General features: G+C 42.3%; 1 protein-coding gene across 5 annotated transcripts in view; it reads right to left on the reverse strand.

Annotated features, from left to right (window-relative positions):
• Window positions 1-1,895: 1,895 nt before the first annotated feature.
• Pdilt (protein disulfide isomerase-like, testis expressed) overlaps window positions 1,896-15,191 on the reverse strand; it is a 294,014-nt gene continuing 280,718 nt past the window's right edge. For 3 of the 5 annotated variants that reach the window (XM_063286384.1, NM_001013902.1, XM_039107611.2), the window contains exons 5-12: window positions 14,735-14,872; window positions 12,773-12,883; window positions 12,566-12,691; window positions 10,091-10,288; window positions 6,931-7,051; window positions 4,696-4,874; window positions 3,249-3,338; window positions 1,896-2,309 (exon numbers count right to left, since the gene is read on the reverse strand). In XM_063286384.1, the coding sequence (XP_063142454.1) occupies window positions 2,034-2,309; window positions 3,249-3,338; window positions 4,696-4,874; window positions 6,931-7,051; window positions 10,091-10,288; window positions 12,566-12,691; window positions 12,773-12,883; window positions 14,735-14,872 (1,239 nt within the window). In that variant the 3' untranslated portion in view covers window positions 1,896-2,033. The remainder of the gene's footprint in view (window positions 2,310-3,248; window positions 3,339-4,695; window positions 4,875-6,930; window positions 7,052-10,090; window positions 10,289-12,565; window positions 12,692-12,772; window positions 12,884-14,734; window positions 14,873-15,191) is intronic. The other 2 variants (XM_063286388.1, XM_039107614.2) reach the window with 1 other exon arrangement.

A 15,191-nucleotide genomic window follows, 5' to 3' on the forward strand; every position in this document is an offset into this window, starting at 1 on the left:
GGAAAGCACAGAGGTCCATGAGGAACTTAGGGAACATACATAGTTCCTACGACAATACCCCTCACTACTTCTTGGGAGTTCCAATAGCCCCCCAGTAAAACGAATCATAAAATCAGTGTAAGTATGAAACATTGAATAATGACACCCCCCAAATATACCCACATTCTAATCCCTTGGACCCACAAACATTGCTTTTGCAGAGTGAAAAGTACTATACAGGTATGACTAAATTGAAGCGAGATGGGGGAAGTGGGAGGGTCCTAAAGGTGGGACACAAGCACAACAGTGCTTAGAAGATGAATGCAGAGGGAATGTGAGGATGAAGCATGAGGTCACAGTGATTCCAGGACCAAACCCAAGCCGAGGAATGCGGGTAACCCTCCGAGAGGCTGCAAGGCAAAGGTTTCTTCCAGAATGCACTGACCCTGATGATCCTTGACTTTTAACCCAACATGAAAAAAAAATCAAGACAGGTTCTCACTAGACAGCTCAAAATGGGCTTTAAATCATAGTCCCCCCCTGCATCTGCCTCCTAAGCACCAGAATCACAAATGTGTATCAAGTCTAATGAAATTGAAGTCAGATTTCTGGCCTCTCAAAGAATGTGAGAGTAAATCCATGTTGTTTTAAGCTATTACATCTGTGTTAGACACCATGAATGTAGAGACCAGCATGGACCTGGGACAATGTCCTTACCTCTTCCTTTGGGGATAGCCATGAGATCATGCCTCTCAGAGAGAAGGTGCTATCTGATAATCCCATTTGCTCCAAGGATGTTTACTGAGCATCTGCGATGTACCATGCAGAACACACAGCAGACACTAAGGAGGCAGTATATGTATTCATGGGGCTGGTCACGGTGTTGTTGGGAGCAGACATTGTGCAATCACTTGGTGAAATAGCAAAATGCTTTCAAATATTCTCATCTCGGAGAGCCTTTTAGAAGTGGTTACATTTGAGAATTGAATGACAAACGTAGAGATGAGTGAAAATGGGGGGTGGGGTAAGTATCCTGAAAGCATGCGTTTGGGTAAAGGGAACAAACCCACAGAGAGAATTTGTTATCTTCAAAGAATATTCTAGAAGCGTGAATGGTGTATGGAAACTGTGAGACCTGAGGAGGAATAGAGATCCATAATGCTAGACTTCTCAAGACTTTGTAGGAATAGAGAAATTGGAAATACTCTAAATGTCATGAAGATACCAGTTACAGGGTAGAGAGAGCATCTTCTGCTCTAAAGAAACTATGGGGGACTTAGCAATACAGAGAGTTAGGTGGAGTCACATAGAAGGTACAGGATGGGTCTCATCAAAGGGACAGCTGGAGTCACATAGGAAGAGGTGGGGTCGTGTGGAAAGAGGAGCGTGAAGTGCCATGGAGGAGAATGGGTAAAATCATGTAGGTCGTCAAGTTTATAGTAGTAAGAGAAAAGGTCACAGGGGATGATTCTGGCCTAACCTCATGATGGTGGGTCACATACTAGCCTGTAGCTATCCAGAGACAGGCTTGGCATTGGATTTCTTATGGTGCAAGCCTGGCATTACATCTCACTTGCAAGACAGCCAAAGTCATGAAGGCCCAACTCGTGGGAGGTTACTTACATAGCGGTTAAAGAGAGGAGCTCTAGAGCGATATAAGTGATAGACTTCAACAGTTTTCAAACTGTGTGGTTCTGACTGGTTAGTCAGTCTCTTTGTGCTTCCATCTCTGGCATCTGCAAATGGGAACAATGAAACTGGCCTCTAATGATGTTCTAAAAGTAGGCAAAGGACCAGGGAGCTACAAACACTCATTTGGTATTGACATCATGGCTCCCCTTGCTGCCCATGGCTCCAGACCAAGTGGCTTTTCCAGTTGGTACCAATCAGGAAAAAGAGGAGATGAGGAAACAAAATCAGAGAAACTCATTAGGCTTTATTGTATAGCCCCCACCCACCCTACCACTCAATATATGGCATTGTCAGAGTAGATTCACTCAGAAACTGATGTCAGGACCTGGAATTGGTTGCCTTCCTCCCTGGCTTCAGAGAAGCTAAAGTTCTTCTTTGATATCCAGTTTTCTCTCTGGTTTTGGCTGTTCCTTTGGCTGAGCCACTTTCTTCTCCTTCTCAGCCGTTTCCTTCCTTCTCTCCAGCTCCTCTGGCTGGCTTATACTGCCCAGCGCAGGAGACTCTTTGGCTGGCCTGTCTTGTTTGCTTGTGTCTTCTACCTTGAGAGGCGGCTTCTCAGGCAACTTGTCTATGTGCTGCATCTCTGGCTCAGCTAACACTTCCTCCTCTGCCACTTCATTTTGCTCAATGTACAATAGCTAGTAAAGAAAATGTGGGAAAAAGAGAGGGAAGGAAAGACAGAGTAAGGAAGTATGTGTAAACATTGTGGTGAAAACCAGTAATGCTGTTCTGGGTCAGCCCAGAAAGAATCATTTGTGGCCTTTGTTTCCTCATAGATAAAGATGATAAAGTGTCTAACTATGGTTCTGACCCCTTTGACAGAGGGCACACTTCTTATATGACAGGTGTGGTGACCAGTCCCTAACTCCAGGACAGATCAGGTGACTTTGGCTTAGTTAATGAGATACCTCTCTAGCATGCACATTACTACTACTGAGAAATGGATCTTTTCTTTCTAAACTGAGAGGAGGTAAGTTTGGAGCCATGGGGGTAACATTTATTATCTATGGGGAAGTGACTGCTTGAGAAAACTCCCAAGACAGAAGAAAACAGGAAGACAGAAAGCAGATATGACCATCTGGGTCCTGCTGGGCCAGCGTCCTACTAGGTAAATGGGATAAACACCCATTGCTACTGAAGTAGGCAAGGTGACTTTGATATTAGCAACAGAAAGTACCTTAACTGATTTAGATGGCACCTTCTAGAAGGTGGCTCACTGTGGCATGGTTAGGAGAAAGGGGTGACTGTGGTCACATTTATCAGGACAGCAACTCCAGAGGGCAGACTCCCATCAAGACATTTGATCACTATCTCAGGAAAGTGACAAGCGGGCCGTTTTGAAAGCTGTATGTTACTTGAGAGTCTGTTATCTAATGACTGCTGTTCCTACTTCCTTGTCACAAGTTCCCATAAAATAACCAGTGAGCTCACTCAGAGTGGGTGGTTGTCCAGGGCAGCATCAAAGCCGTCTCCAGAGAGAATGAGATAATAGATGGGACTCTTGGCATGATTGTTATATGGGTTTCCTGGTAATTGTGTGGTGAAGAGAAGACCCAGTCTGTAGTTGTGTGCCTTACCTCATCATCTTCCTCAATCCTAACCTTGACATGACTTTCCAGGAAGTCACAAAAGCCCTTCATGGTGTGCTCTCCTTTATACATGACAGCCTAGGAAGACAGCAGAGCAGGATTAAGATGGGAGCTTCTTCCTGTAAGTTTCTCATAGAGTATTATAAAAACTAAACCCAGGATCAAATTCCTAACAGCCTAGACATACCAAAAATGTCTTAACCTCTGTGAGTGTCCTTTTCCATGGCTCTGAAATAAGTATAAGAACTCTCTCATCAGAGGACATGAGGAATGGATCATATATGAACCACAAAGTCATACTTTATAGGTCTAACCCCTGACTGGATTACTTACCCATGTGACTTCTTTACTGAATGCAGTTTTCTCATATGGTATTAACTCCAAGAGCTTCCCCATAGTGTTGTTGGATTAAATGAGCTAATATAGGAAATGTGTCTAAAGCAGTGCTTGGCTTATGGTAAGTATCACACGCATTTGCTCTTTTGAGTAACTGGTTTTAGTAGTATTGTAACAATAACAAAAATGGTGTTAAACACCTACTGTGTGGTCAGCAAGCATTCATAATAGTTCCCTTTCTTTTGTGGGTCTTTAAGGGGACTTTTTACCACATAACTTGAGATTGGTGGCTCTTAGCCTCATCCTGTCAATTTAATTTCATTTTCCCCAGATTTACTACATGTACCTTCTACACTGGGATGCTATCACATGCACTCAGTGATCTGGTCATCCTTTCCCCCTCATCACACATGATATACATCCTACCTATAGAGTTTATGACCTGTCCTTTAATCAAATGTAAATCTCAACCATTCTCCAGAGTCCCAAATCTGTATGAAAACTTTAGCCCCATTTATTCTCCAGATTCTGTACCCCACCCCCACTGCATACATAGATGGATCTATGTCATGCTTTTCCTCACTTTCAACCTCTCATTTCTGAAACAAGGACCTTGACTCATACCTCTTTGATACCATTTTCCATCTACCAAAGCCCCATAGAGAATATGTTTCACCAGTCCTGGTTATGGTTGGACAAGAACTAGGATTCCCAAGTGTAAAGAGGATTGTTGATGTCTGGGATACATGTTTTTAATCTGGTAGCATTCCAGCCCAATATTCCTGCACAGACATCCTTTATTCTCTGTAGTCTGAAGTACAGAGAGGACAGCCTCAATATTAGAGGCAACTCTGTCCTATCAAAACATCCATATACCCAGATGACATGGTGATTGGTCAACAATAAGCAATGGGCTCAAGCTGTGTGCGATTACAAGTCTTAGAACTTGCCTGTAATATGACGGAAAATATTCTGCACTTGAATATGAGAACATACTAGGGACTGGGACTGAGAATGTTCAGTAAAAGGCTGAGCTAGAGAGAAGCTGCATTCCCAGTAATGACACATTTTCAACTATGTGGTCCCAAGAGTCTCTCACCTCTTGCGAATCAGTAGGGAAAAGCCGGAAGAATGGGTACTGTTCTGGGTTCGCCAGCTGAATGTCATTTGCTGTTATGTCAATCTTGGCGATGATGACTGTGGAGTGGTTTTGATACTTTATACCCAGCTCTTCCAGAAGTGGTAATAGCACCCTGCACTTCTCAGACCAGGGTGCATCTGGAAAGGAAGAGTGTATCTCAGCTCCTGCTGTCCAGGACTCTGAAAGTTGATGCCGTGTAGCAGCCCTGTTGCCTTCTTACCACGAGTCTGCTCAGCAGGCTACACTCTCTTTTAATAACACCATAGCTTATTTTTATATCTCAGTATACGATCACTATTAAGTAATCAGAATAAAAATTAAGCCTAGTTCTGTTTCTCTTAGACACTAACATTTTCCATGTGTTAATATGGTCTTTAAAACAACAAAATAAAACAAAACAAAACCTTTCCTTTTAGAATAGTATTCCACTGCAGTTGAAGAGAAAACCAAGGAAAATATCTACGCCGTTGTTATGTTCGAGGGAAAATGGTGTGTTTATAGCACAGAAGTTAAGCTACTTACCCAAGGTCATCCAGAAAATTAAGTGAAGGGAATAGGATCTGAAGAAAGGTCAGTTGGGCTTGATTGTACTACAAATATGGCATAGTATAAAGTTACATAACATATATTATTATATAACTATCGGACATGCCTTTTAGTCCCTTGGAAGAAAATATGCCCAGGAAGCTAAACAGGTATGTCTTAAAATTGTGACAACTACCCTTGGCAGGGGACACTGGCCTTCCTTGTGGAAAGTTCCTTGAGCTTTGAGTGACCCAGACAGCTGGCCCTTTGGAAAGAGACCAGAGCGGAGATCCAAAACAGGGAAATCCAGACCTCACTGATTTGCCCTCATCTGAAGTTCAGAACTCAAGAGTTTTGCTCTGTGGGAGGAATGGCCTCAGAGGCCCTGACAAGCTCATCTATCCATTTATCAACCAAGTACCCCTGGTGACCAAATCTCCTGCCTGCTGCACCCAGACACCCCCTGGAGTCTGATAGGCCCTGGCTAGGAACATGGAGGACTATAATGGCTGAAGCCCCAGGGTGCAATCCGACAGCCCTGCTTCTAAGAAAATGAGGCTGCTCTTGCCTTTCATCAGAGGCAAATGAGTGTTCTCAGAACTCTGTGTGTCTCAGAAGTGGAGAAAGGCTTCCTCAGCTCATCGATGAAAGGGAGCAGAGAGCTATGACTCAGCTGTATAGCTCTCAGAAGCACTGTCAGCTGTCAAGTGTCTGCTTCATTGAGGTTGTGAAAGGGTGTATGATGGGCTCAGCACAGGGACGGCTGTACTTTGGCTCTTAGCGTTTACTGTGTGACCTTGACCTGTATCTTGGAGAAAGGCAATGTGCTATCCTCACCACCTTGCTACACACAAGCCTGGCCTGGTGTACAAGCTCACTAAATGCTAGCTTTACCTGTCTGAAGTAGCTTTGGAGTCACCTTCTGCAGTGTCTCATGGAGAGAAGGTTCTAGTTTGGGGAGGCTGGCGTATAAACTATAGATGATGGGAAAGAGTCACAGTCCTTGGTCGGCAGTGGAAATAATTACGATGGAGTAACAGTAGTCATTATTTGTGGAGTGCTTGCAACATGCCATATACTATATACAAAGTCCTTGACATGAAACATTTGTGCCTCTACCTCACAGGAACATTGGATGAATCAGATACGGTCCAAAGTAGGGGAATTATGGATGGCAGCATGAATGTAGGTGCTGGAGCCAGACGGAAAATGGTCAAAATCCAGTTTCTAGCACTTACTGAGTAACACTGGGAATAATTGTTGGCTGAGATTCTGTTGAGTGATCCACACATTGGAAGCACAGCAATAGCTGCTTTCAAGAGGATTTGTTAGGTAATAATGACATAGGTATATAGTGAAGCAAGTCTGAGTCCTAACGTACTGTTGCATCCAGTAAAGCCGTGTTAGCCAGCCATGTTACTGCTGTTACACATTGTCATAGGTCTGGATTAGCTGGAAAGCATTCACACATGGGAGGAATTAATTTGGGGCACCAAGTTGCCTGTGGCTGCTGGCATCCTGAGCTAATGTTGTTGAGAGTCAGGAGATAATCCTCAGCATGGTTTTAGAGTTTATGGGTTTAAAGCCTGCACTGTCCAAGAATTCACAAACAATACTTGTAAAGTATTGGAGCCCTTAGGCTCTCACTGTCTCCATGAAGATACTTACAGAACATCACAAACACATCCTTCTCCTTATCAAAGACAACCACATTGAAGTTCTTTCCCACGAGCTTCTTAACTGGCTCTTGGTCCCAATATTTTGGAATCTCTTCACTGGATTTGTGTTTCTAGGAAGCAAATTCAAGAGGTCTAACACTCCCCGGTATGGAAAAGAACAAGCAACTGGGGTTCCCCACCCTCCATTATAAACAATGAAAGGCTTTGTTTTGGAAAGACAAACTCTTGAAAGGATTTGCAATGCAGAGATAATCATGAACCCAGTGATATCTTCTCACTGGTCCAGAGCAGCCTGGAGTCAGGGTGCTGAAGGGGAGTCAGAGCTCTGGGCTGCAGTTTATCCATACACAATTCTTGGGATTCTCAGACGACAGTGGGACTTATGCCATTAGCTTCTCCATTAAGACTATGGCTGTCCTCATTACTGTGAGAGTCAAGACCAAGGCGTTTGTGCGCTGGTGTCCCCCAAGTTCATCACTACTTTCCCTCTTGCATTTCTTTGGCTATACTGATCATCAGTTGTCCCAAAGCCTAAGCCACTTCTGACTGGTACACTCTAGCGTGCCCGGAAGGCCTTACTCCGAGTTCTACTCTCCTTCCATCCAGTTAACTCAAATTTAGCCTTCAAGATGCTCTTTGGAGAAATGCTTTAGATTTCCCAAGTTATATGAGGTTCTACCACCATAAGTTCTTTGAAATATTTCCTCATGCTTCTTTCAGAATTAATATTCACTTCCTTTTTTCCTATTTTTTTCTTCCACACTAGGTAGTACACCATAAAGGACTTCTTTTCTTCCTTTATCGAGTATTTGCACATAGAAAGACCTCAGTAAAAATTGTTCAAATGGATGACGGAAAGAATGAATTTAGCAGCTGTTTTGGCTTAAAGTTTTAGAAATCTTAGAATTTGTTTTTCTATACTATCACTGACTCTTGGGTATCTCTTGAGTCTATACCCTCTCTTTTCCATTTCCCTGTGACTGCCCTAGTCTAGCTAGCCCATGCTCCTCACATAGATTCCCTCTGAATCTCCTTCAAAACCTCACTATGCCTTTCTTTCCTACAATTAAAGCTCTATTTGTTTCGTGGAGATCTAGTTTCTCCTGGTATATGGAATGCCAAATCTTTAATATGCTTATGAAGTCCTTGCCATGTGGCTTCTGTCAAACTCTTTAGCCTTCTCTTTAGTGATGATATCCCTCCTCTACCTTACAGCCTCTGGAAATGACTTGAAGGTGCTTTCACTGGAAGCATAAAGGTGGTGGGAAACTGGCCATAGAAGAAAAACTATGATGCAAACAATGAAGAATTGGGAATAGGCAGATCAGATGGAAATCACTGATCAGGTGGCGAATGTTTATCTGTGTTCCAGTAGCACAAGAGAATGTGTTGACTTTTGAAGAGTGGAAAAGCACCCTGCATGTAACCGGAGGAAAGAGAGGCTAGGGAGGGTCTCAGGCACATTGTAGATGTGATAACAGAATGTGCGGATGCCTCTAGCATAAAGACTTCTCTTCCCTTGATGGTACATGGCTAGACTGTTGAGCTGAGAGAGGAGATAGGAATGGGACTGGAAGAGAAATTGACCTAAAGTTAAAGAGATAAATACCATAGAGAGATTTATACAGAGATTCTGAAATATTTCTTGGTAGAGGGAGGTTTGGTTGGTGTGTCTACAAGGTCGGTCAGTCTCATGGTAAAGTAGCTCTTTTTGAACATTACTATGGAGGTAGAATAAAACAAGTGTGTTCAGCAGGAGTTAGATTTTTGCCTGGAGGTGTGTGTGTGTGTGTGTGTGTGTGTGTGTGTGTGTGTATGTATATATATGTATATATGTATATACATATACATATGTGTGTATGTGTATATATGTATATATGTATATACATATACATGTGTGTGTGTGTGTGTGTGTGTGTGTGTGTACCTTCTATACCCTCAAGGTATAGAAGAAATGGAACATGAAGAGGATGAGGAAGTTATCAGAGTTAAGGGAAAAAAAAAACATAGAATCCAAGTTCATGGAGAATGTCACCCTAGAGACTGAAATAGGATCCAAAGATCAAAGGTCATGGGAGGGGTGGGGCTGTTTAGTAGTGTGGTCAGTAGTGAAGTGAATTAAGAGGAGGAGAAGCTTGAAATGAGGCCTTTGGAGGAACTTCCAGCTCTGGATTATTAGCACATGAGCCAAGTGGCTGAGATGGTGCAGACATGACAATTCACAGAGAACAGAGACAAGCGTGTCAGATGTTAGTGTCTAGGAAGGATGGTAAAGCAGGTAGCCTGCCCTGAGAAGTCTGCATCATTAGAGAAAGGGAGATGGCCAGAGGGTAGCAACACAGAAAAGACGGAAGTGGTGAAATTGATGCCAAAGGCATGAAAGTCAAAGAACATTGGATTTTAGATGATAGAGAAATGGTTTGGAAGCATGAGGAAGGACACCAGCTTTTTCATCTGACCTCAGGATCATGTAAGTCAGAGAAGAGCTTCCCCCGAGAAGGCTGCAGAGGACACAGGGTCCCCATAGAAACAGACAGAAGGGGATGGAAGCAGCCAGAGGTAAGGTCCCCATAGATGTTGCATTATCTGAAGGCTCTCCATACACCCCTGTCATCACGCCTGTCACTATCCAAAACATGTTTGAAGGATTCTCTGTTTACTCTCAAAGATGTTTTGGTTTGTAAAAAAACCACTATGACATCAGCAAGAGTGCTTAGGGTTAAGTTCCTGTACATATCCCTTCCAGCAACATGGACTACTCCTCTCCAGCCTCCAGCTAAGGGTCTCTGAAGCTCTGAGGCTAACTCCTGGATGCTACTTGCTTCATCCCTTCTCCTCTGACCCTGGTTCAAGGGGATATTCTGAGAAGAGGCTGTAACGATGAAGACCTCCTTCAGGTGACAAGTCAGCTCTCTAGAACAGCTGAACTTCTCCTGGGAATTTTCTTTATGACTGAAGAACTGGCAGCATATCTCCAGCCTCAGAAGAAGTCACGAGATGCAGTGATTCAAGGCAGAAATGAAGAGACTGTATCCCATTGAACCTTGGAATGGTCTCTGTGCTGTCTCTTCCTATAGCTGGACAAAACCCAACAGGACTGTAAGGAGGTGCTCAGGTTCTAGTCATGACTCACTTGAGAGCAGGCTTACCTTGGCAGTTCTGCTGAGGAAGCTATTGCAGAATTTCTTGAGGCTTTCAAAGGTTATATTATCCGTGGGCATTTTGTACCTGGCATCAGAGCTTAAGTTCAGGATTTGAACAGATGGGACATTGACTCTTGAGATCTGGAAGTACTCAAAGATGCGTTTGTTTTTAGGTTCATCCGAATTCACAAGGACGAAAAGAATCTGCCAAGTCAAGCAAAGTTTCTTGTAGCTCTGGACCCTTCGGATCAAGGGTAGGGAACCACTGAGAAGCTAGGAACTAATGAAACTCAAATAGCAAGGATTAGGGAGCACCCCAAGGCAGACTCACTCCTATACCCACGAGCAGACAGGCAGCCTCCTCAGCATAGTTTTTATGCTGTGCATAAGCCACACAGCTTTAGGAACTTAGCATGTCTTTTCTGTTTATCCTTGTTTCATGCCTTGGCTCCCTCCTCTGGAAAATGCTAAGCCTGATCATACTTGCTTTAGAGAGTTGCTTAGAGAGTTTAGAAGGTGGGCAAAGGCCCGGTTTACTGAATGGCAAGTGGAAAATGTTTCCCACGTGTCAATTCAAACTTACTCTATGAAGGAAACCCGTAACCCATTTATTCATACATTCACACAATAAATGTTCATAGAGTGCCGAGTACATATTCAAAAATCTACGTGGAAGACGGAATCTCTGCTCTGTGAAACTTACATTCTAGTGGAGGACATGGATGAGAAACACATTTAGGTAATGACAAGTGAGGATTAGAAAACACAACAGAGTGATGGGGCAAAGAAACCATGCAGATGAGCTAAGACATGGGCTCGAGCTCAGAGAAGTCAGCGTGCCAGGAGAAAAATCCATTTTAGCAAACAGTACAGGGACTATCGGTTCATCAATTAGAAACGCGACACGAGAGAAGAAAATCTCTAGTAGAAAAAAGAACATGGAAATCAAAATGTTCTGGAAAGGAAAGGAAAGTGAGACACCAGCACCGTGACGGAGAGCATCGTGGGGGATGAAATCGGACGCTATGAAAGTGAAAGTGGAGATCAGAAGTCTAGTAGGAAACTTAGGTCTGGTTTGAGGAGAATAAAGACAGTATCAAGCCGGAGAGTTTTGAGGAGAGGAATGTGCAAACAATTAGTTGCAGAGAATAAGTGAGAATGGATGCAAGGAGATGAGTTAGAGGTTTTCACAGACACCTGCTGTCACCTACTCTCAGGTCATTCATCCATCCAAAGGTTTGCCCACAAGAGACAATGCACCAGTCTTCTGGGCTCTATGGAAACTATAAAACAAAACAAAACAAAAATAACAAACTAGAACAGACTGTTAAACTATTTTGAACACATCCAATAAGTATCAGTTATTTCTACACCCCGGATACTGTAGTAGGCAGTAAAGTGGTGAGGTTTGGTGGGACAATATTAGTCAAACCCGTTATCTGTAGCTCAGTAATGACATTTGGGGATGCTCTCCCCAAATTGTGGCAACATGAATTTAGAGTTCCCTCTCCTGATCTGTTCCAAGATAAAATTCCAGCTACATTAAAGGATTAAGGCAAAACAAAATAAAAAAAAAAAAAAAGGAAATACAGTTCAAGGTCAGCAAGACAGCTCAGCAGGTAAAACCGTCTGCTGCACTGGAGTTCAGTTTCCAAGATCTGCATCCTAAAAAGAGAGAACAGATTCCTCACGGCTGTCCCCTGATATCCACACACATACTGTGGGATACATATCCCCATGTGCACACATACCTACACGCTAATAGTAATTTTTTTAAAAAAAAATAAACATAGCTAAGTATTGACTATTATAGCTCATGAGAAGTCATCAGGCCACAGTCACATTAAATATCTGAAAGTATAAAGCTGAGAAATGAAATAGATTAATACTTGTGAGAGGTATCTGTTATTGGAAGCATCTTTCTGAAAACTAGCGTGTTTGTACTTCAGTGTCTTTGCTCTGTTTTTATGTTTCAACATTATCATTTAATTTCAGAATTACTGTAAATGAAAAAAACAAAACAAAAAAAAAACAAAACCAAAAAATCTTTCATAGTCCAGATGCAGTAAGTCACACACACAGACATAGGGATAAGAGGTGATTTCTTTCCACTGGTGCTGCTGAGAGAAGTTACAAGCACCAGGAAATGTACTTTAGCTCATTGATTTGAGTGTGTATTTTCTACATTGAAGTCAGAGTCTCTGTAGAACATAGACCTGAAAAGAACACCTTGAGCATATTTACTAAGATGAATGAAAGACCATAGGCTTGGCTCCCCACAAAGGAAGAATGGAACAGACTCATCTGAAAGAGTAAACATTATGTAGCATTGATATGTAAATTGTGAACTACATACACAAATTATGTGCACATAATTTCCAAATTAATGTATAGTGAGTAGAAAAGACAACTATACTCAAGAGTGTGCTGGGGTTCCTCTGCGCCATTAAAGAGCTTTCAACAATGAGCTGGGCTACAAACCTTGTTCTGGAATTCCTTTGAAATTTGTCTGTAATGCCGGATTATGGTGCTGTATGGCTCTGAGTTTTTGGAGATAAAGAGCAACATGTGATTTAAGATGTTCATCTCATAAATCAGGTCCTTATTCTGAAATTGCAAAGAAAACGTGTCATTCAAAGGACACACGCAAGGGTACCCGCTGTTCTTCTGGACCCCTTTGCCACTGACCTCAGGGTTGAATTCAATCACAAAACCCGTGAGCTGTTGCTTTATGACTTGATTGAGATAGTCTTTGTTTGTACTGTCGTTAATAAGCTCTTGACGTTTCACAACTCTCCCCTTGAGCCAGGGGAAAGGCATGTTAGATGGCAATAACTTCCATTGTATATACACCTAACAGATGTAAATAGTACATCCCACCCCAGCATGAGAGTAAAACATTGAGGATATTGGCAGGAATAGTACATAACCCAAATACTTAATAACTATGAACATTGAGCAAATCAGTCTGTATGTGAGATAGCAAATGTGATGGACTGGCAGTCCCAGCTGCTATGCTCTGAAATCCACCAAAATACTTGCATTAAGGCTGAGTACCGTGCCACATTGCCACCAAAGAGTGGCTGAAGGTTTCAGGGATACAAAGGCAAACCCAGAACTGGAAGATCCAAGACTTCCCCAAGAGGCACCTCCGATCAACTTCCTGTGGTTAAAGCCCCATCTCTGAGACTTCTTCTCCAAAGGGTCCCACCTTCATTGTGATCTGATGGCTCTCTGAGTTCCTCCCCGCTATGTGTTTTTCCTAATGAATAGTTGGAATACCTAATCCTGCTATGTAACTGCTTCCCAGAAGGATTTGGATAAACATAGGGGTAATGTGGTTACTTACAGTCTGTGAGCAGTCTTCACCCCCACCAGCCAGAACTTGGTACAAACCTCTCCCCTAGACTCTTGAAATGCTTTCCACACTGACCTCTCCACCTCTCCTCTGCTTCCTTCCAGCTTCCCCACCCCTGCCCCTGACACCAGCCATCCTGATGGTTTTAGAACACAAACTTGATTTTTGTCTTTGTTTTCTTGCTTCAGTGTGTTATAGTCCTAAGATGTAAAAAAGTTCCAGCTCTTTGCTGTCATAGCAGCAGTCCCATAATTCTAATCGGAGAGCTCTAGTTGTGCTAGCTACCGTCCCGAACAAGGTGTATGTGTTAGTTCTCTTAGCCTTGTAGGATTTCCAAACAATTGGTGATGTTGGAAGGTGCTAATATTGGTCTCCCACTTTTTCCCTTTCCCTTCCTTCTTTTTCTTTGTTGTATTCATACCCCTCACACTTTCCACATGAGGGAATTGTGGCACAGAGAAATGAAATAACCTATCCAAAACTACTAGGTTACAGACAGACTCTGGAGTTAGTTATCTAGTTGGAACCTTGAGCTTCAAATGTACGAGCATGTACTCTACCATTGAATCATACCCCAACCCTGAAGTCAGGATTTATAACTAGTCTAACCCTAGTGTTCAATGTTTGTCAGTTTAACATAGACCTTTCTATAAATTATACGGACTGAGAACGTTGTATCTATGCATTTAGTTTTGTGTGTGTGTGTGTGTGTGTGTGTGTGTGTGTGTGTGTGTGTGTGTTATTTGTGCATGTATATAATAACTAAGTAAAAAGAGAACATGAATTAGAGAAAGAGCAAGAGTATATAGGATAGTTAGAGGGAGGAAAGGAAAGGGATAGATTATGTAATTATAATTTCAAAATTAAATTACTATAATTGGTAGATAAATAAAATATACCACTTTCTGCCCATAGGTCTAATAAAGAATCCAAGTACTTAATAAAGGTATTTATCATTAGTAAATAAAAAAAACACCTGAAATGTATTTTCCACAACTGCTAAAGCCTTTGGTTTTATAATTGGTTTACTTTGCAGAACTTAGATGTGTAGACAGACTACAGGTAACAACAGTTTAATAGGGTTTGTGAAGGAACTCCCCAAATTCTATGTATGGCAGATATTGGCAAAGGCAGAGAAGTTGGGAAGTCAGGGGACCAGGAAAACAGATTTCTCACAAGTCAACTAACCAGTGACACTTAGGTCATAGTTAATAGAACCAGAGCTTGTCCCCAAGTGCTATTCCTTAGTATGAAGTGAAAGAGCCCTCACAATCAATAGGGCCAAGACCTACCTTTTTAAATACAAGGACGCTGTCAAGGATCACGTGGAATCGCCCAAATGAATTTTTTATTTGTATTGCTCCAAACGTTAGTTCTGGAAAGTCCTTGATGGTGTCATAAAACAATTCTGCCACTTCTTCCTCTAAATCCTGTTTGGGAAAGACCATTCCATGATTCTCTGGAGAAGCAACAGTGCCTGGCTTGAGGGGAAGATAGGAAAGAATACTCCATCTATGCCTTTGATTTTCTAAGTGTTGGGGTTTTGCTGGGTGGTCTGTCTCCTTTTATGCATGTTTCCCATCCAGAATGTTTCTCTGACTATGACTGAACCACACACAGCGAATTCTCAGAGATCAAAGGTGATAACTGGATATCTTCACTTTTCCTTTTATTAAAAGTTGTTCTAACCCATGAACTGAGAATTTTTTAAAATTAATTCCTGAAGCACTTTCAGAAGAAGCGATTTGA

The sequence above is a fragment of the Rattus norvegicus genome, chromosome 1, assembly GCF_036323735.1.
Source record: "Rattus norvegicus strain BN/NHsdMcwi chromosome 1, GRCr8, whole genome shotgun sequence".
Taxonomy (NCBI): domain Eukaryota; kingdom Metazoa; phylum Chordata; class Mammalia; order Rodentia; family Muridae; genus Rattus; species Rattus norvegicus.